The sequence below is a fragment of the Panthera uncia genome, chromosome F1 (genome assembly GCF_023721935.1).
Source record: "Panthera uncia isolate 11264 chromosome F1, Puncia_PCG_1.0, whole genome shotgun sequence".
Taxonomy (NCBI): Eukaryota; Metazoa; Chordata; class Mammalia; order Carnivora; family Felidae; genus Panthera; species Panthera uncia.
In genome coordinates, this window is record NC_064813.1 from 20,897,507 (window position 1) to 20,920,822 (window position 23,316).

The 23,316-nt window shown below is 36.9% G+C and overlaps 1 protein-coding gene across 2 annotated transcripts in view; it reads right to left on the bottom strand.

Moving 5' to 3' along the window:
* Window positions 1–579: 579 nt before the first annotated feature.
* Window positions 580–23,316, bottom strand: part of PLA2G4A (phospholipase A2 group IVA) — a 162,507-nt gene continuing 139,770 nt past the window's right edge. The window contains exons 12-14 of one of the 2 annotated variants that reach the window (XM_049634056.1): window positions 13,676–13,871; window positions 12,003–12,160; window positions 580–3,630 (exon numbers count right to left, since the gene is read on the bottom strand). In XM_049634056.1, the coding sequence (XP_049490013.1) occupies window positions 3,499–3,630; window positions 12,003–12,160; window positions 13,676–13,871 (486 nt within the window). In that variant the 3' untranslated portion in view covers window positions 580–3,498. The remainder of the gene's footprint in view (window positions 3,631–12,002; window positions 12,161–13,675; window positions 13,872–23,316) is intronic. The other variant, XM_049634055.1, reaches the window with a different exon arrangement.

The following is a 23,316-nucleotide window of genomic DNA, read 5'->3' on the forward strand; positions in this document are numbered from 1 at the left end:
CTAGAAAAAGAACAGCAAAGTGAACCCAAAGTTAGCAGAAGAAAGGAAATGATAAAGATTAGAGCAGACATAAATGAAATGTAGAACAGAAAACAATTAAAAAAGATTAAACAAACTATTAAGTTGGTTCTTTGAGACAATAAACAAAATTGACAAGCTTTTAGCTAGACCAAGGCAAAAAAAGCCCAAATCACCAAAATTAAAAATGAAAAAGGAGACATTACAAATGATAACATAGAAATTCAAAAGATCATCAGAGGCTACTATGAACAACTATATGCCAATAAACTGGACATCCTAGAAAGAGTGGAAAAATTATTAGAAACATACAACTTATCAAGACTGAATTGGGGCGCCTGGGTGGCTCAGTCGGTTAAGCGTCCGATTTCAGCTCAGGTCACGATCTCACAGTCTGTGAGTTCGAGCCCCGCGTTGGGCTCTGGGCTGATGGCTCAGAGCCTGGAGCCTGCTTCTGATCCTGTGTCTCCCTCTCTCTCTGCCCCTCCCCCATTCATGCTCTGTCTCTCTCTGTCTCAAAAATAAATAAAAACGTTAAAAAAAATTAAAAAAAAAAAAGACTGAATCAGGAAGAAATAGAAAATCTGAATAGACCAATTACTAGTAAGGAGATGGAATAGGTAATCCAAAATCCCCCAATGAAGAAAAGCCCAGGGCCATATGGCATCACTGGTGAATTTTACCAAACATCAAAGAAGGATTAACACCAATCCTTCTCAAACTCTTTCAAAAAATCAAAGAGGAGGGAACACCCCCAAACTCTTTTTATGAGGCCAGTACTATTTTGATACCAAACCAGAAAAGAACACTAGTAGAAAAGAAAACTACAGGCTGATCAAAAAAATATCCTGCTGAATATAAATACAAAAGTTTTCAATCAAATCCTAGCAAACTGAACTTAACATCACATACAAAGGATCATTCACCATGATCAAGTGGGATTTACCCCTGAGACGCAAAGATGGTTGAACATATGCAAATCAATCAATGTGATGCATCACATTAACAGAATGAAAGAAAAGAAACATATGATCATCTCAATAGACACAGAAAAAGCATTTGACAAACTGAACATTTATTCATGATAAAAATTCTTAGCAAATTAGGCATAATTAGGAACATATATTAACATAGTAAAGGCCATATATGACAAACTCACAGCTAACATACTCAGTGGTAAAAGGTTGAAAGCTTTTCCTCTAAGAACAGGAACAAGACAAGTGTGTCTACTCTTATCACTGCTATGCAATATAGTACTAGAAGTTGTAGCTAGAGCAATCAAGCAAGAAAAATAAATAAAAGGTAGCAGAATTGGAAAGGAAAAAGTAAAATTGTCTCTTTGCAGATGGCATTTTATATACAGAAAATCCTAAAGACTCAACCAAGAAAAAAAAGCTCTAATCAATGAATTCCATTGCAGTGTACAAAATAAAGTTTCAGAGGGGCGCCTGGGTGGCTCAGTTGGTTAACATCTGACTTCGGCTCAGGTCATGATCTCACGGTTTGTGGGTTCAAGCCCTGCGTCAGGCTCTGTGCTGACAGCTCAGAGCCTGGAGCCTGCTTTGGATTCTGTGTCTCCTTCTCTCTCTGCCCCTCCCCCACTCACTTGCTCTCTCTCTCTCTCTCTCTCTCAAAAATAAACATTAAAAAACTAAAAAAAAAATAAAGTTTCAGAATACAAAATTAACACACAAAAATCAGTAGCATTTCTATACACTAACAACACATTTTCTTAAAAAGAAATAAATTGATCCCATTACAGTAGTATCAAAAACAATAAAATACTTAGAAGTAAACTAAGGAGGTAAAAAAATGTCTACTCTGAAAACCAGAAGACACTGATGTAAAAAAAAAAATCTAAATAAATAGAAAGACATCCTGTGTTGATATTGTTAAAATGTCAATACTACCAGATTCTATAGTTTCAGTACAATCCCTATCAAGATTCTAGTAGTGTTTATACAGAAGTAGAAAACACACTCCTAAAATTTATATGGAAGCACAGAAGACCCTGAATAGCCAAAGAAATCCAAAGAACTAAGCGGGAGGCATCACACATCCTGACCTCAAGTTACCCTATAAAGCTATAGTCCTCAAAACAGTATGGTACTGGCATAAAAACCGACAAAGAGACCAATGGAACAGAACCGAAAGCCCAGAAATCAACCCAAGCATATATAATCAATTAGCATTTGACAAGGAAGCCAAGAATACTCAATGGAGAAAAGACAGTCTCTTCAATAAATGGTGCTAATAATTGGACATTCATTCTTCCTTCTTTGAATTACCTTTCTTTACGTTCTCTATTCATTTGTCTTTTTTCGATCACCTTTTATTCACATTCATACGTGTGAGGAAAGATAAAGAAACAATAACAAAGAAGAAGGGAACATTCTTTCCTTGGCTGATTTATGCATACAAGAAACTGGTGCCCAGTACACATCATCAGACATGCTGCAGCATCTGGGGATACAGCAGTGGACAAAAGTGACAAAAGTCCCCACCCTCAAGGACCTTACATTCCAGTGGAGATGACTGACAATAACCAAGATAACCAAGACAGGTGAGTTTCTTTACTATGTTGGTTTCTCCTTAGGTTTACACCAACCCTGAACCTTAGCAGTTCAATGGGAACAGAAACCACTGTCATGCGATACAGACTGTCCCTAAGCCAAGACTTCCAGATACAGCCTATGCTACTCTTCTGGATTTTTCTCTGAGGTCAACTGTTCTCTGGTGGGCAAACAGTCCAAGATAATCTCAACAAAGTAAAGTATTAAACTAGAAGAAGTTACATTTTTTTTCTACTTGATGAATAAATGCATACCATTTGTTCAACAGATTACATGTTTTCTCCTTTAAGAAAAATAACCATGATTTAAAATGATACGTTTCACATTACCAGTTAAGATTAACAACTTTTGTGTTCGAAACCTTTGAATCTGAGAATGTTTCATAGTTTACAGTGCAATACCCCATTAAAAATAAACAAAAAATCTGTTATGTTAATTGCATATTGATGTATTTATTTCATGTATGTATGTATGCATAATATAAATAAAAAATAGTGTTGTCTCGTGGTATGAATAAATCCAGTCAGTGAATAACATTTACACACAATGCGAAATCTTACTTATTGAGACTGAACCGTTAAAGATTCTTAAAACAATTTTTTAAAAAGAGGACACATAAGATAGTTGGTGAGGAATGTCTTAGCGACAGTGTATGTCCCTACATTTGCATCAGGAAATTCATACTGACAGAGAATGTAGCTGAGCATAATTTTACATGATCACATCATCTGCCAACCTAACAAATTTATAACAGTATAATTCTCACGCGGCTAAGTAACTTCAACTTTGAGTATCAGCCAGTCTCTTGTGATCAGTACTAACATCTATACTGTGTTTTCAAATCCAGTAGTAATGGCATTTCAAACTGCCTCAGCTTCAGAAATTGCTACCCTTTCCACAACACAAACTATGCTGCAGGTTTGCTTAGAAATTCCTTGTTGAAGAATCGTCTTGCTTCAACATTACTAAGAGAAACCGAGCAACGAGACGGATTCTGTCTTCTGTATTCAATGCTTTCAACTATGGCGTTCTTTATCACCTGCAAATAGAGGTAAAGATGCATAATTAGTATTGCTCTAGCCCCCTGTAAGCATTTGTTTGGTCAAAACAAATATCTAATTGATCTTTTTAGTATAGTTTTCTTTTTGAAAGAGAGAGAAATCTCTGAGTCATGCATGTGTATAGTTAGCTCTAACATCCCACCATTTATACTCTTATTAAGCTCATATCCAGATAATCTTCCCTCCCCAACAAGAGAAAGCAGTATTCTGGGAATGTTCCAGATTTTGTGCTGATAAAATTGTGAATAAAACATTTGTAACCTGGTAAATGTATCCTTATTCTGGTTTTCTATGGGAAGGTGTCAAGAGGGAAGAAACAAGTAAATCTAGAATTTATGTCCTTTGCTGTTAGTGGATAAGCAGAAATGAGGGAACACAAGGAAGTAGAAGACTTTCTTTAAACCTACAGAGAAAAGAGGCATTGCTGAAGACCTGCCCTGCTTTCTCAGCTAAACAAGTACAGGGATAAAACATGGATGTCCTCTATCTAGAAAATGCCATACTTAGTGATTTTATGGATGATCACTATTTTTTATTCAGAATAATCTTCATATATACTCAAATTAATGGTGACTATAACCTCTAAGAACTTCCACTGCAATTTTCATACTCTCTTCTGGTGTGAAGTTAACCTACTTAAGAACTTCTGGAAAGAAGACAAGACTTGGAATTTGGTTGAAGCAGTTGTTGCAGAGAATGGGAATGGGCTTTGGCAGAGAGGCCTGGCTCTGCTGCTGTTTTGGAACCCTGTCCAAATCAGGAAGACTCTATTCCCTAGGACTGGACTGTAGGATTTCATCTTAACCAACGAGGTAAAAGTTTGAGGGCACAGAAGAAAATCACAGGGATAATTTTACAATCCCCTTTATTCTCTACCCCAGGGACTGTTAAACAGCATTAAGGTATTATCTGCCTGTGTTTGAGCCCTTGGCCACAGGTAGGAAGCCTTGGCAAACTCATGTCCACAGCCAGTGTCACTGAGCAAGCCCAGGTCAATGCCTGAAAGAGAGAGATACTGAGCTGAGTAGTGCTAACATGTAACTAATATTCTGTGACTTTGTGTTGGGCTCGAAGGGCAGGCTCCTCTAATTCTCCAATGGTAACTTTAAACAACAAACAGTTGTATTCTGGAAAGAGGGATTTATCACAGAAATGGGACACCTTTATTTGCTCTATGATTTTTAAATCATATAGAGAGAATATATATAATAAAACATAGTATCATTTATGTATATTTAATTGTCTTATGGGCTCAACTGTTACTGAGTTTTTTTAAGTAAAGCGGGTATTTGCTGACGCCATTTTCCCCATGAGTAAGGGAAACATAATTAATTCTATGGTGACAGAAGAGGCTTCAGGCCTGTGAAGGAGACCTTGACCAAGGACCTCCAGGCTCAATTACTTCTTGGCTATGTGAGGTCAAGGGGAATTAGCTTAAATCCTTGAACCTGTTTCCTCTTTCCTTCCTTCCTTCCTTCCTTCCTTCCTTCCTTCCTTCCTTTTCTTTCTTTCTTTCTTTCTTTCTTTCTTTCTTTCTTTCTTTCAAAAATATTTATTTATTCTTGAGAGAGAGAGAGAAAGAGAGAGAAAAGGGGGAAATCAAGCAGGGGAGGGGCAGACAGAGAGAGGGAGACAGAAGATCTGAAGTGCGCTCTGTGCTGACAGCAGAGAGCCCGATGAGGGGCTCAAACTCAAGAGCCGAGAGACCATGACCTGAGCCGAAGTCAGATGCTTAACTGACTGAGCCACCCAGGCACTCCTGTTTCCTCTTCTTTAAAGTGGGAATAATAATACTAACCTTGGCTTTTGTGGGGATTGGAGATCATTTATATAAAGTGTTTTGCACAATACCTGGCACGTAGGAAGCATTCCCTAACTAGCACCTATTTATTGTTGTTATTTTTAAACTGACCATGTGTGCGAGAATTTAGGAGCTTTAATTTGGATGTGAGGCTATAAAGTCTACCAGAAATAAACACACAAGGTATATCCAATTGTGGGCTTATTATATGGTAGAAGTCAGCAAACCAATTCTATCAAGTGTGTCCTACGTCTTCTTTTAGTAATCTCTCTGCCTTTCTAGATCTTATGTCAGCAAGTTTTCAGTTGGTTTCTCCTTCACCATGCCAGCACAAGACACATGAACCCTCACTGCAGAGAAATACCCAAGTAAAATAAAAACCAATGATTTATTTTCCAAATACCTAAAAAGCTTTAAAATATAACAAACCACAGGGAACTTATACTAATAATGAATGTCAATTCCTTTATAATGAATTCATAAACACGCAAAAATGAGCAGTATCAGTATCATGAACTAGTGGATTTACCGTAAGTGGACGTTGGAGGTGTTTCTAGAAAACAGGCCATTTTTATACAGGAAAATGAATATTTACATTTATTAACTGAAAATCCCAAATCACAGTTAAAATGTGCAAGTTGAACCACTAGGTGGCACATTAATACTATGAAGGCATTGCCCAGATTTTTCAGATTGCTGCAGAAAACAGCCCTTTGTTGTGATTTATAATTCTGTGATATAAACAGAAGAGACTAGACTCAATACTGCATCAGTTGCTAAATCCAAACTTTCTGGCATGATCCATGGTACAATCACATGTATCCAAAGAACTCTTAATGTGGATCCTTAGAAACTTAACAGAAGACCATGGGGGAGGGGAAGGGGAAAAAAAAAGTTAGAGAGGAAGGGAGGAAACTGTAAGCGACTCTTAAAAACTGAGAACAAACTGAACATTGATGGAGGGTGGGAGGGAGGGGAAAGTGGGTGATGGGTGCTGAGGAGGGCACCTGCTGGGATGAGCACTGGGTGTTGTATGGAAACCAATTTGACAAAAAATTTCATATTAAAAAAATAAAATAAAAATAAATAATAAAAAAATTAAATTAAAAAAAAAGCCCCCCCCCCCCCTACAAAACAAAGAGGCAATATGCCATCTTTGAATCTTCCTATTTTTAAAATGGTATTAGGGGTAATCTTCAATAGTGTTTGTATCTAATTTCCTCTTTCATTCCCCTCTGAAATTCATTGAGATTCCAAATTCTTCCCTTTCATGTTATACTACAACAGCCCTCATCTCTCAAACCTCTCCATCCCCCTGCTCATCCCTAAGTATGACTGACCGTATGTCATCCTTCACTTGTGCCATTCAGTACCCTTCAAATGTTGATCCAGACTCTAAATCTATGGCAATAAAGGCCAAGAATAAGAAAAGGAAACATGTTAAATGTGATCTTCTCCCCTAGAGGCATGAGATTAGAAGCAATTCACAAGCAAATACTGAATTCCCACAACAGAAAATGAAAAATGATCCCCAAGAGGAAAGTTACTGTATATTTTGAAAGAGAAATAAAAATTACAAACATAGAAGACTATGAGAAGACATTCTGGTCTAAATTACTATGAATTTGCCAGCAAATGCCTGCCTTTCCAAAATAAACCGAGTGTCATAGAAACGGGCACCCTATTAGTCTTGTCATTTTTGATCCCAGCATTTAGAACACAGAAGGAGAACCATAAATATTTGTCAAAGTAATGAATGCATGGAAAGTTGATCAAAACAAAGTTCAACTCATGGAGATAATGAGATGAAGATTCTATAAGTGTGGTGGATGGACTGGGCATTCTCAGTAGAATTCTAGACGATCTTGTAAAACGGGCTGAAGATAGGAGATCATGGCATGCATAGGAAACATCTGGGAATTGGCCTGGCAGGAAAGGAGACTATGTTTGGGAAACAGGAAAGAAGGCTTCTTGAGAAAAAGATGCTTCAAAAATGAGGAAAAGTGAGAAAAAAAACCCTGTGACCCCCATCTTGACTCCTCACATGATTGTGTGGCTTCCAGCAATCTGCCTACGTTATCCTTGACTCAGTTTCTTCACATATAAATAAAGATACCTACCTCATAGGCTAATTTTAAGTGTTAACTATTCTAGGGGAGAATATCTAGCTTATCTTAAACACTCAAAACTGTTTTTTTTGTTCTTTTTGTTTTGTACACTGTCATATCCTTAGTTACGAAAACAGTGCCTGGCACAGTAGATACCCAACAAATCTGTGTTGAGTTAATGAATAAATAAGATGGAAAGAGATTATAGGCAGCATTAAAGGTAGATGATTTGGGGCCTAACATATTAGGCCATCATATATAATAAGCTTCTAAATTATTTTTTTAACCTCTTTGTGTTTTTTAAAATATTTTAATTTAATTTTTTTTAAGTAGGCTCCACCAATGTGGGGCTCGAACTCACAACCCTGAGATCAAGAGTCCCATGCTCTACTGACTGAGCCAGTCAGGGTCTCCTAAATTATTTTGGAAAAGATAAAAACTTTAACTTGTACCTAAGTGCTCTTATGATGATGATGAAGAATTAAGTACCAGTACTTCTGGATACATGCTTTTCCTCATTTTAATTAACATCTAGTATTTTCCGCTTTAAAGAACTGTTTGCGAAAGAATTTTAAAAGCTCATTATTATGCATCATTGGAACATGTTGAATAAGTTGACACATAACCTTAGAATATGCCTACCAAAGTAATCAACTGAATGAGTGAGGCTGTTTAACAGTGCATTTCCCTGTGGCAGTTAAATCAACAAGGTCCTGGGAAGGAGAGGCCATATTCCCTCCAGATCAAATTGGGGGTTTATGAGTCCAGCACGCTCCATGCCCAGGCATATAAGGTGTAGAGTTTCTGTGTGGTCAGAAATTCTGCCTCCAACCAACAGACCTGTGTCCTGCCACTTGCTCTCCTCTCCTCCTATGACATCAAACTCTTCAATAATTTCAGCCAGTAACTCAATGACATTTTAAAAATCATTCACAAAAACTTTATCGCATATTTATTTTAGGTGCCTGGCATCATGATCAATGTCTCTGGAGGACACAAGGTAAATAAGGCAAGTTACAGTTTTCAAAGGGTTTAAATTTATAAGTAGAAGACAATATGAACACTGATAATAATTATTATCATTATCATATTAATTGCTTCAATTTATAGTGTCTCTTACATGCCAAGCCCTTAAATTACATTATTTTACTTAATAATAATTTACTTAATAATATTTTACTGTAAGATATGTATCATTGTTTCTCTTTACAAGTGAGGGAGGCAAAATTTGGAAAAGTTAACCAACGTGTCCAAGATCACCCAGCCAAGAGGCAGCAAGCAAGGATTTGAACACCCAATTTGGTCTGACTCCAAAGGCCCTTCATTTCCATACCACATGTTTTGGTATAAGTCATTCTATGGTAGGTTTCTTAAAACAAACAAACAAACAAAAAAACCCAGCCCCCACCACCGCCCCCACCCAATGAAATACCGCCATTGTAAAAGCACTGAGGCAATGTTCAGTGAGAAAGAATTTGGGAGGACTGAGTAAGTGCAGAAACCTGATGCTAATGAGAAACCCAGGCTGTTGTCACGATGTGAGCAGAAACAGAGCAAGAATTCTCTAATGGTGAACTAGAATTTAGCTTTAGCAAAGAAGGCCAGCTAGGATCTCTGGGAAAATAACCCAACAGAAGCATACAGCTGTCAGAGACAGGGTGGCCTTTTCAGAGTAAAAAGTTAAGCCAGAATGTTAATCGAAGATGAAAATTTGCCCCAAGCCAACAGTGGCCATGGCCACAAACTTGGAAACCATCTTCTATGGAGTTGGCAGTCAGGGGTCTGCATTAAAAGAATTTCTGTTCCTAGGGTCCACAACTGGCAAGCAACTGACAGTCCATGGGAAGTAAATATGTGCTGTGTTGCTGAAGTATGAATTAGTAAGCTACGCTATTCAGGTGGTGTGGGAATGAATGATTTAGCTAATGATTGAGCCTAATGAACTCTCCAGCATCCTGCCCTGGCAGTTTTATTGTTCTGTTTTATCATCCCTTATCAAGAAGCTTTGATTCTGATAAAATTTGTTTCCTTGGTTACAAGTGAGGGGTTGGGGGAATAGTCAAGAAAGAGATAAAATGTCAGTGAATACTGGAATTCCTACCCGGCTGGGTATGAAATGTACCCACGTGTACGTTCACACACACACACACACACACACACACACACACACACAGGAATCACTTGAACACAAGTCTCAACGGTCATAAAATTTAAGAGGAAGTTCACATTCACTCATGACCTCCCATTCCCCCCTGCCAATTTACTGCCTAGGCTACTATTACCTGTACAGACTTGTCTATGTTATTAATTCTGGGCATTTGCGAAGGTCTTGGGGGTATCTAGCATGGTATAGGATATAGATACACGTAGGTAAGATTCCCATTTATTGAGCGGCTTCTGTTTGCAGGTTATTGTACATACATCACCCGATGATTCACTATAGCTATTATAATAGGTGCTGTTACATCTGTTTTAGAGATGAGGAAACTGAGACCCCAAAAGTAGCTTATTCAAAGTCACACAAGTGGCCCCTTTGAAATCTAAATAAGATATAAAGCCCAAGGCCTTACTTCTACATTCTATGCCAGAAACATTCTTAGAAGCAATTTAAACCTGTTTTATTAATTAATGTTTGATGAGCTATATTTCAGGAAAGTTATTTTGGAATTCAGTCCATTTTTGCTTAGGCTTTTGCTTGTTCATCTACGTGTCAAACTACTTTTGAGAATATATAAATAGAACTGTATCATTCTTTATAGCAAATAGCTTAGCAGACTTTATATAAACCAGAAGTGAAAGCAATGAGAGAAATGTAGTTGTTTAAATTATATATCTATATCTATCCACTCACACATTCAGACTATATAGAGGTATGTAAATATGCAGATGTAAATATGCATATGTATGTGTGGGTATTCTTTTATTTTTCCAAGTCTAACAGGGTATTTACATATTCTTATATTCTATATTTTTTTCCATTTGAGGACAAATGGTCAAGTTTAATGCATTTAATCCCAAGGAATACATAGGTTTGAGTTTGCTGGTTTCATACCAGATATAGGATTACTATGATATTACCCCTTAGTTCTCTTCTGACAGCATGGGGTTTTATAAAACACAACTCTATTTTGAGAATGTCTGTTCACCCCCTATAAGTTAAAAATTAAAATACTGATTTTCTCTTAATATTCTTTAAATTTTTACAATCACCACAGAAACAATGTAGCCTATGGATTTCAGATGTCCACTGATTGTAAGATAAAAGAAACAAGAAAAAGATAAATATATTTAGAAAATGATACATGCTATAAACTTTACTAAGCATGTTTGATGTGAATTATCACATATTATTCATAAGTAAAGGCTGACAAGAAACCATTTTAGAGTTTTAGGAACTGAAGCTTATTAGGGAAAAATTTCATGTTTATAAAAATTAAAGATACTGATTAATAAACATATTATGGCATAACTGTTATAACTGTACACAATTGATCACCACTAGTCTCAGGCCAACTAAACCCACAAGTGAACCAGACGTGCCAGAATTCTCTTAGTGCACATGGAACACTCATCCACATACTGTGCTTTCTTTGGCATCATTTGTACAGTATCCAAAAAGACTGGTAAGTCAGATAGGATACCTTTCCCTCTCCATTTAATACCTTTATTTTTCTTTTATTCTTTTTTTTAATGTGCAAAATCCAATTAGGCTACTGAACTTGGGCTTTCACAACTGATAGTAATTTATTAGACACTATGGTTTGGAACTACAAACCAACATGATTTCAGTTACACAACCACGTTCCTGAATGGTGAATTAGAGATTACAGAATGTCACAGAGACGCAGAATCTTAGCAGCAGATTTATTGGGGATAGGAATGACTAATACTGAAGAGGATGACTTGTTGCTGAAGTTCCTAATGCAAAGCATACTTAATATCTCATAGGTGAAAAATGAGAAGGCTGTGACTGATGGCAACATTCCCAAGATATACAAAAATAAAGACGTTTAAAAGCATGTGAGTGTATCTATGAAAGCTCCTGATATTTTAGCAGATTAACTACACTTCTATTACATTCATCTTCCTACTCTTATATTTCCTTTTTATCACATTTCTTCCTACTTATAATTTATTTTATCATACGATGAATACATTAGATACTCTGGGAAAGAAGCTGAGAGTATTAAACAATCCTTCAATCAAATAATAGTATAAAATGTGGGCTCTGCCCAAAAGCAATCTTGGAAAGATTGCTTTTCTTATTTGTGAATTTTATAGGGTTCTTCTGGAGAGTAATAAAATAATTTACAAAAAATAAAATTGTACACTTTGGGTGGCATCATTCATAAACTTTATTTTTAATTAATTAAAAAGGTATTGCTATGTTTATGTGATATAGAAGTATGTGACACCATCAATGATCACAGGAGATACTTACATCAATGTTGTTCAGGGTATTGAAGTACATGAGATCATGCAGCCTTTTGAATGCTTGATTTGGATATTGAAAGTTGAAGGTTGAAAATGGTGATTCGGGGTCATCAAAAATATCAAAATCAGCTATTTCTTTCTCTTCCTTAGTTTCTCTTGGGATACCTAAATACCCAAAGAGTCTTAATTGGTGTGATTTTGAAAACTACAAAATATCTCTAAAACCCAAGAAATAAAACATACAAATAGCCATAAACATAACATTGGGAGCCCCCCACTGGGGTCATGTAATCTGTAGTACGCACTGTTTTGCTCTCACCCATATTCCCTGGGTCGGGATTTCTATGTGTTCTGCCTGGGCAACTTCCAATTGCCAGCAGCTGCATCCCTGTGCCTAAGGACTTTCTACCCCATCCTGCAACTGGGGAAGGTTGCTTTGCTCTCTAACAGCAGGATGTAAAGTCTGGTAAATAACACTCTGCCCCAGGCAGTAGTCAACCAAAGACACTAGGAAGTAGGATATAAATACTCCAGTTCCCTTGCCTATTGCTGCATGAAAAGGAAGGATGATTCTGGAGCATAGGCTCTATTCCTTTTCCTAGAGTATTCCAACAGGATCAAGTTCTCCTCATGGTAGCTGGCTTACTAACACATCTTTGCTTGTCCACCTTCCTTTATCACTTCCCCACTCCCTTACTAAGGTTCCCTAGTCCACCCAAATAAACCATCTGCCCTTGAATTCTTTCTCAGCATGTGCTTCTGGGGGAATCTGAACCAGACATTATCTAACTGTGTTCATGCCACAGGAATCCCCTACACAGCCTCTTCTTGAGTATTAACAGTGATAGAAGATTCTCTAGGTTTTAAGTACTATACTGCTCAATAATTGAAAATGCCAGCCAATTCTTCCTTCTCTTGTTTTGAAGTATGACTCCTAGTAACCAACCCCCCACCCCGACTGATCTTTTCTTTGTCTTCCTCCACTCTCTGGAAGATCACTTTCTTTTCCATCAACCCCTGTCAAATCTTCCATGACTATCTTTTGTATCTTTCCGTTCACAACTGCACTTTCTGGTCCGAGGATAATATGATTTTTAGGCCTTGAGCATCCCGCTCGTCAATCTCTAGATCTCCTTTTTGGTAATCAGTATCTTCTAGGATATTGAAGAGTCTATAGACTCTGGATGTAGTAAAACAGGATGACTGTGCCTTGAACTTGATTCTCTTTTTCTACAAAATATAACATGGCAACCTGAAATTACTAGCTATGTTGTATTATATTAATCCTGTGGTCACTTAAAGTTCTCAGAGTTTTTGCCTGATTTGTTCTGAAACAAGGGTTTTCTTGCATGGGTGATTTTTCAAAATATTTAACAATCCCTATGACAAGGGCACCAACCAATCAGAACAAACACAAGCCCAGGTTCTGGAGTAAAGCCCCAGAGACTTTTATTGATATGTTAATATATCAGTTTCTGAATTGTGAAGAACTCAGGGGATCTTGGAGTGAGAAAGAGGGGAAGTACTTGGGGTCTCAGGATAGTAGCTATTTATTAAGAGAAGGGAAGAATTCAAAATTTTAATAGTTGGTACAGCAAGTACCATTATGAAACCACTTAACATCAGTCTTGCTCCTTTCCCAGATTTCTACTCTACAGATATAATATATTCCCAACGTACCTGGTGCCTTGTAATTTCTGAAGTTGATGTTGGCCAGAACAAAGTGGATGATAGTTGGGCAATCTTTCTCAACGTCAGGATTCTTGGGTTTAAAGACATAGCATTCCTTCAGTCCTTCTCGATCAAACACATTGGGATCAATCTTTGGAAATGGAAGCTTGTTCATTCTGGCCCACTTTTCTGCAAGTAGAAGTTCCTATGGAGGAGAGGTAAAGATGCATTCGGGAATTTTCAGTTTTCATGTATTCAGTTGGTCTGGCCATCGTTCAATATTCATTAGGTGTTGACTGTGTCCTAGCAATGTGCTCCTTGCTAAGATGAATAATGACCTTGTTCACAAGAAGCTCATTAGTGTAAAAAGATACATAGTTGCCTCCAAACAAACTCGCTATTATGTTAATTCTTGGCCTCATAGGAAGCATGTGAAAATTTACTGATGGACTGAACTGAATGAAATTATATTGATGTAATTGCTATAGGAAAAAAATATTAGGGCTCTGGTTATCTATAACCCTTCAGAGTCAAAGATCTGAAGAAGCTAAATGAGGAACACTCTATTACTGAATTCTTACCTGTATCTTCTTAACACAACCAATTAAAATTAATAAATTTCATGTATGCGAACATATCTGAATTACTCTGAATCAGCTTTTTTAAATCTTCTGTTTATAAAAAGATTTTAGCTTCTGGCCTCAGAATGCTATTAAATGTGTAGTGGCCAAGAGTGGGCCAGACAGGGAAACCAAACATTTAGTTAGTGGGTGTCGCAATGGTGTGATTGTTTCCACATATTAGCTCCCTTCCTGATAAGAGAATTATACATTCCCACCAGAATGAGAAGACACCTACACATAGTCACAGCAGATGATTTGTAGCTGCTGACACGTAATGTGACCAAGGAACACATGTTTTTTTGTTAGCCACTGAGATTTCAGATTTGTTTCTGCATCAAGGCTGACTAAAGGGTGGGTAAGCGCACAGACATACACACACACACACACACACATGCACACAGAGTGTTGAACTAGAAAACATAAATTAATATGGACAGATGCCATAAATAGGGCTTATTTATATTTAAAAATATTTTTCAATGTTTATTTATTTTTGAGAGAGAGAGAGAGAGAGAGAGAGAGCGAGCATGAGCAGGGGAGGGGCAGAGAGAAAGGAAGACACAGAATCCGAAGCAGGCTCCAGGCTCTGAGCTGTCAGCACAGAGCCCGACACAAGGCTTGAACTCACAAACCGTGAGATCATGACCTGAGCCAAAGTTGGATGCTCAACCGACTGAGCCACCCAGGGTCCCTGAGCCTATTTATATTTATATACAGTTTCAGGGGGAGTGGGAAAAATAAGAAGCAGACTCTCAGTGGTAAAAGCACAGACTCTAGGGCCTGATTGCCTGAGTTAAAGCACAAGCTCTGAGCCTATGGGCATGTTTCTTAGTGTCTCCATACTCAATATCCTCAAATGTAAAATAAGGAAGGTAATAATAATAATACATATCTCCTGATTGCCATTCGAATAAAATAATCTCTGTACAGCATTTAGAACAGTGTCTGACACTTATGATTTGCTATACAAATGTTTGATAAATAAATGCCAATAAAGAGAGGAAAGAGGTGGAAGGGGAAAAGTGAGGAAAGAAAAGAGGAAAAAGAAAGAGAGATAGGTACAGTATTAGAGAAATTCTTATAGAGGTGAGGTATTAGGGAATTGATCACTGCAATCTTAAGTTATTTTAACTACTCTGTGTCATCAATCACATCAATTGATTCGATGATAGTCATCAGTTGCAAATCAAAGCTCCATGCTAGGAGGTGGGAACATCACAGTGAATGAAACTCTTGTTGTTATGGGATTTATAGCCTGGTGGGTAAGAGATAGTGACCAAGTAATTCCTTGGGTTTAAAACTGTCGTAAACGCTACAGAGTCTTCACCATGAGATTTGCAGTGTATGTGGACTATTTCTTCAGAGCATACATTAATTCATTCAACCATTATTATCAGACCCCTGTTTTGTTCTAGGCATAAGTCAAAGGCTGTCTTTGAATCCTTGAAGATTATAAATCAATGGGAAAGAGGAATAACAGATATTATAGTGCAATATGATAGAGGCAGCGAATGTGATGGATGGCTTCATGTGTGGGCTGTGCAGCCTGAAAGGCCAACCTCAAACAGAGACACCTTGATTTGCTACCTGGGTGGTCTGAGTCAAACTGCTGAGCCACCACAAGTTAACAGGGATGAAATTATTTTATGGGTTGAAGTATGTACTGATATTCCCCTAATGGGAAGCATAAGAACCAACCAACCAACCAACCAACCAACCAGACAGGGACCAGGTTGTTCACTATCCCTGAAATAGTAGACTCTCAAACCCATTTCACTTCTATTCCTTCTGTTTCTTATTTCTCAGCAACTTATTTTCTACCACTGTGTGTAAAGTTTAATACTATTATTTTCCTCAGGATTGCTGTGATGATGAAATGAGGTAATGTATTAAAAAAAACTCAGTAATTTATATTTAACAGTATAACTTATAGTTTAAATATTTGTATTTGTATATATATATATATATTTTTTTAATTGTAATTTTATTTTTAAAAATATTTATTAGTTTTTGAGAGAAAGAGAGAGAGAAAGAGAGAGGTGGAGAGCGAACAAGAGTGGGGGAGGGGCAGAGAGAGAGGGAGACAGAATCTAAAGCAGGCTCCAGGCTCTGAGCTGTCAGCACAGAGCCCAATGTGGGGCTTGAGCTCACAAACCATGAGATCATGACCTGAGTTGAACTCAGACATTTAACCCACTAAGCCACCCAGGCACTCTGATATTTGTGTTTATATTTAAAATAGTACCTTAAATTTACATAAAAGTATACATTGAACCTTTCAGTACTCTTGATGCTTCTGGAATGTTGGGAATTTTAAGTTTAAGTTGAATAATTTTAAGTTATTTACAAGAAATAAAAATTGGGGGGAACAAAGGATATAATGTATATTAAAGCAGTTATTTCATAAACTACTAGGCAAAATATGATTATATTTTACTGAAATATATATACAGATATACATATAAATTCTGGTTTGAAATTTGATGAAACTTTTATCACTAGCCCCTTTTTGCTCCCTGTTCCATTGAATTATTCAGTTTAGTTCTTGTCTGGCACTTTCACAATTATTCATTCAAGATTATTCAACACCAAAATAAAACCAAAAGTTCATACTGTGGATCATTTGCGTGAGAACGAGGCAAAAAAAAGAGCTTTCTAGTGTTTACAAACATGACTCAGGATGACTAACTATGTGTGGATAGTTTCCTCTTCACAAGAGGAAAAGGAACTGTGTGAGGTAAAAGACCAAGCTATTTTTAGTTAGATATTTTATGCTGGAATCAGGAAGCGATTGAAACTTTCCCTTTCCTGATATGATCCTGCTGTGGAAAACGTTAAAATCCGATGACTGTAGAGATGGTGATTACAGGATGGAAAAACTACCTCCTCCCTGATGTCTCGTTTCTCTGTCAAGACTGAGAAACAATGACACAGTCTATGAGTAGAGCAGACGAGTTAGAAAAGAGTATTTTAGAAGAATGCCATGAGCAAGAACATTGCTGCTTTGCAAATTATGGCACTCTGCCTGAACTGTTTTCTACCACAAGTATGCATTTTGGTTGTTGGACACCTCACACTTCTGATTTCCATAGACTAATTCATGGCAAATTTACATACTACTAAAATGATTTTCTGTGGAGACAAAAATTTGTGAGTACCCTTCAAAGCAACACTTTGTAAGAAGTACTCATTTTTGAGCACAAAAACATTGTGAAGGATAAGAAAAACAGCCTAAATAAAATAGAAATATATACAAACTATAGTGTGAATGGCATATATGTGACATTTTATTTATTTTTACATGTGGATAAATATATATTTATATGTATTTTTAAATGTATAAATATATATTTGTATCTACTAAATTAGCTTTTCTCTAGAGGAAACGAGCATTTTCTCTGCCCAAACCTAGGATATGTACTTTCTATGATGTTTCTCAATATTTACAATCCATTTTTAGATTGGGAAGAGGTATGGAGTATAAATATGAACATAAATTGAATCTTAAAAAAAATGAACGAAGCAAGTAACATAAGATACAATAGATAGGGGTGCCTGGGTGGCTCAGTCGGTTAAGTGGCCAACTTTAGCTCAGGTCATGATCTTGCTGTTCCCGAGTTTGAACCCAGCCTACTTTGGATTCTGTCTCCCTCTCTGTGTGACCCTTCCCCCCCCCTCAAAAATTAATAAACATTAAAACAATAAAAAAAAGATACAATGGATAGAATCTACAGTTTAGAATTCACTATTTTCTGGTTATGATCATCATCGCTTCCAATAAAAAGCATGCTGGTATTAGGATCCAAGAGCTTTATAATGCAATGGGTGTGAAAATAATTTTGTATATTTAATAACGTAGAGTATTTACATAGCACTTTACAGTTCTCTTTAGTTCTTCACCAAGACGTTACTATAACTTCACAAAAATACGTGGAGAAATTAATGTTGGGCATATCTGCTCATCAATAGGCATCTGATCCTTAATGACAAATACAGGTGTAGTGGGTTGAATGGTGGCCCTCCAAAACAGAAGTCCATGCGCTCTAACCTCCCACCCTGCCCCAGAACCTGTGAATGTAACCTTATTTGGAAGAGGGGTTTTTGCAAATGTAATTAAGCTGAGGGTCTCAAGATGAGATCATCGTGGGTTATCTGGCTGGGGCATAAATCCAATGACAAATGTCTTCATAAGAGACAAAGATCCTTATAAGAAGACACACACACATATAGGAGAGCCCATATGAAGACAGAGCTGAGATTGGAGTTATGCAGCAACAAGGCAAGGAAAGCCTGGAGCTGGCAGAAGCTGGAAAAAGCAAGGATGAATTCTAGCCATAGAGCCTTTGGAGGAAATGTGGCCCTGAGATACCTACATCGGTGATAATTTGTGATGGCAGCCCTAGGAAACTAATATTTGAGGTAAATCTGTAAATGCTATGTTTAATAATGGGTAGTTCCCTTTATTGGCCACAGTAGATCGATGCCCAGCAAGCTAACACTTGGACTGGCTTGGCCATGATGGTGTGACCCAAAACAAAGTCATGAATAAATCATATGCAGAGGTTTTCACACAAGGATCATGCCACAATGTTAACAAATAAATCAGGTTAGTGTGGAAAAATACAATTCTCTGTTTTTTTGTCAGTTTGATGGAATTTTGACCTTGAGTGAAATATAACAAGATAAAGCTAATTTAGATAAATTACTTTTACCATTGGTGAAAACTTGTTCATTTCAGACTTTCCTTTCTTCTCTCCTCTTTTTCTCCTTCCCTCCTTGCCTCCTTTCCTTTCTCTGTTCTTCTTTCCTTTTATTTTTAGGAAAATGAACCCACTGCTCTGGGTTCTGCTCATTACGCATTTAAAAGGGCACTGAAAAACTGAGTTAGACTTATGTCCAATATATGGTAACATGATATAAAATAACATTATTTACGGCATAATAACTATTCTATTATTCTCCATAAAATTTAGTAAGGTTAAAAAAAATTTCTAGTAAACTCTGAATTCTCCTATATTCTTTGCTTGCTCCTTAAAAGAGCCAAAGCTTTCTTAAAAATGTTTTTCCTAAAATCAGTCTGTTCATTTCGCAGACTTGAATGTGAAAACACCCCTGGCTTATTTTCATGACCAACATTAAAGACAAACGCTATTAGAATTCTCCTTGAATGGACCCTAATGGTGAAATAAATTTGTATGGTATATATCTAAGTTATTATAGAGTTAACAAAAAGACTCTTGACAAAATGAAACATAGAACTGATTTTTTCAAATCAGTAAGAATATTATTTAGAATCATGAGGCTCTTTATATCCAGCCTACTATTAGGGTGTGTGCCTACAAATCTAAAACAAAAAAAACAACAAAAGAAAACATAAAAACCTTCCAGTATTATTGACATTGACATCATCAGTTTTCAAGGCCAGTTACAACATAGATACGATAAAAACTGTGATCGCCTCCATCAAAAGCCATGATATCTATCATTCATATCTCCCTGACAAAATCTGAGTTTTAACTATACTTATGAAATGCTTCTATCAATAATTGTGAAATAAGGTTTATGGTTTTATTTTTTGGCCCAGCATCTTTGTTCTGTTCTTTTATTACAAATGGCATTTATATTTCAACTCAAAAAAAGAAAATTTCTGGAGGAAAACATTATAAACAATAGTGTGTAACTTCCTTTATAGTAAGTCTTTGAAAATATAAATCCTTATTTCCAGAGTAATGGGTTTTATGCTATACTAAACCAATAATAAAAGGAAATACATACATATTGGGGAGAGAGGTGAGATGAAAGGAATTGACAAAATTTCTATAGCACATCTATGAGAATGCATAGCTGGAAATGTCTACAGAATTTGTAAATCTATATAGATGGAGGGATTGTAGGCTCTAAGATAGTAAATACATAATAAAGCTACAGTTATTAAAATACAGTGTGGTACTGAGAGAAGAATTACCAGATTGTCAGATGAACCAATGGAATACAATAGATACATACAAAACAGATCTAGGCATTCTGTAGTACGTGATAAAGGAAGCATTGCAAATAATATCTTTGAGGGATTGTGTTATTATGCACCTCATATATTGAAAAATATTAATGAGTTAGAATATTTTAAGAGAATATTATACAAAGAAAAATACCGGGGTGGCTGCGTGGCTCAGTCAGTTAAGTGCTGACTTCAGCTCAGGTCATGATCTTGCAGTTCGTGAGTTCAAGCCCTGCATCAGGCTCTCTGCTGACAGCTCAGAGCCTGGAGCCTGTTTCAGATCCTGTGTCGCCCTCTCTCTCTGTCCCCCCTGCCCACCCCAGCCCCAGCTCATACTCTGTCTCTGTCTCTCAAAAATAGAAAAAACATTTTAAAAAATTTGAAAAAAAGAAAAATATCAGTCTATATGTAACTGATTTTGTTAATATGAATTTCAAGAATAAAACCAGTGAGAGAAGTGACTACATAAATATTTAAAATGTTAAATCATCAGAAATAAAAATTCCAACACAAATACTCATTAGATCATATTTGCAAAAATAAGACAAATTTTAATATCTTTAAGATATAAAATACTAATGAACAGCAGCAATACTAATAATCCAATTAAAAGTAGTTTAAAAACACGAATATAAATAACCATAACAAACTATTTACACTCACAAGCAAAGGGAAAAGTTGGAGGAAAATGTGCTTCTTTTTCTTTCTGTCATATTGTAAATTTTTTTAACTTTGTTTTCAATATTTTTTCAGCCGGAAGAGCCATGTAAAATAAGGACTCACATATACAATCTTATATAGTAATGTCAATTGGTGCAGCCTTTTGGGAAAGCAAACCAAAAATATTTATTAAAAGTCCTAAACTAATACCTATCTAAGAAGCCAACCTAAGCAATTAATAAAAAGTATGGTTAAAGATTCATGTGCAAGGATGATCACAGAGAAAGTGACAAAAGAGCAATAATCTGAAAGTTGAAAATAGAGCCTTGTTAAAAATTGTTGCATATTCACTTACATATAGAGATACCATGCTGTGTTTATAATTTTTTAAAATTTTTAAACTTTTATTTATTTCTGAGAGAGAGAGAGAGAGAGAGAGACAGAGTCAGAGTGCAAGCAGGGGAGGAACAGAGAGAGAGGGAGACACAGAATCCGAAGCAGGCTCCAGGCTCTGAGCCATCAGCACAGAGCCCAATGTGGGGCTTGAACTCATGAGCCATGAGATCATGACCTGAGCTGATGTAGGACGCTTAACTGACTGAGCCACCCACGTGCCCGGCATGCTGTGTTTATTATTATGTTAAAAAAAATTTAATGGGGGAGTGCCTGGGTGGCTCAGTCAGTTAAGTGTCCAATTCCTGATTTTGGCTCAGGTCATGATCTCATGGTCATGAGACTGAGCCCCATGTTGGGCTCTGTGCTAAGTGTAGAGCTTGCTTGGGATTCTGTCTCTCCTTCTCTCTCTGCCTCTCTCTCTCTCTCTCTCTCTCTCTCTCTCTCTCTCAAAATAAATAAACATTAAAAATTATTTAATGGCATGGGAAAATGCTCACATTATAATTTTAGGTAGAAAGAAGCAAAATGCAAGACTATATTATCCTGGTGTTCACACACAGACACACACACACACACACACACACACACACACACGTGAAGAAAATTGCAAAATATCAGCAGCTGTTGTCTGTGTACAAGAAGCACTTAATATATATTCCAAATATCCAAATTTTTAAATAATAAGTATACATTCTTCTTAATTAGAAACAATGAGTCAAGTACATTTAAAAACTACAACAAAGTACAAGTTCTTTTTAGAGGTACAAAGTGATAACCAAAGAAGGTGCAAACCTTCTTCCCCATATTAACTCATGAGGTGGCAGAGCTATGATTCATATATAAAATTATGGCTTTGACATTTTCCAGCCCCCCTGGTGAAATGAATAATACAGTTTCTTCCATGTCCAGAACTAGTTTCCAAGCTATCCTCTTACAGTCATCCACTGAAATTCACTCCCCCATAGCTGCTCGTAGGTCATCAGATCTTCCTCTTGGCTTTCTCAGTCACCTGCCCTGTACAGTACTTCATTATCCTAGGCTTGGATTACATTAAATCCCTCTTAATTTTAATCTTTTGCTCTTCTTTCTTCAATCCGTCCTACTTTCCACTGTCAGATTAATCATCCTAAAATTCCAATTTCATGAGGCTGTTTGCTGGCTGCAAAGCCTTCACTGATTCTCTATTTCCTATCATCCAGTTTTAGAGTCTCCCCTAAAGCCTTCCTAATGGGAGCTTAATATCTATCACTTCGAATCAGATCACTCCACTTCCTCAGATGTGCTCACTGCCATCTCTGTGCCATTTTCATCCTGGTCTATTTATTTCCCTGCTCATCTACCCCAGGACATACCAATCTATTCTTACACGGATCTCCCATAACACCCATGCTCATATAAATCAAAATAACTCTTTAACAGTAAGTTTCTTAATTTCCTTCCAAATGACTCTCGCATGTAAAGCCTTTCCCCCAAGAAAGCTAAAATGTTATGGAAATCAAGAACCACGCTTTATCATTAATTGCTGCACACAGCACCCAGCACAGAAAAATGTACATCTACAATGTATACGGAGGAGGCAGCTAGTGAAGGACAAAGAGCATTAGATTGTCATTCTGGAGCCTTGGAAGCTGGTCCAGCTTAACGGCTTCTTCTTCTTTTTTTTTTAAAGGCATTAAAAAAAAAAGTTTTATTTATTTATTTTGAGAGAGACAGAGAGCATGAGTGGGCGAGGGGCAAGGAGAGAGGGGGAGAGAGAGAATCCCAAGCAGGCTCCGCACTGTTAATTCAGAGCCCAGTGTGAGGCTTGATCTCACAAACCATGAAATCATGACCTGAGTAGAAATCAAGAGTTGGATGCTTAACTGATGGAGCCACCCAGGAGCCCCCAGCTTGACCACTTCTTAACTAGCACTTTCCTAGCCATGTCCTGAGCTATGTTCTGTTTACTCATTGTCTATTTTATTTTATTTTAT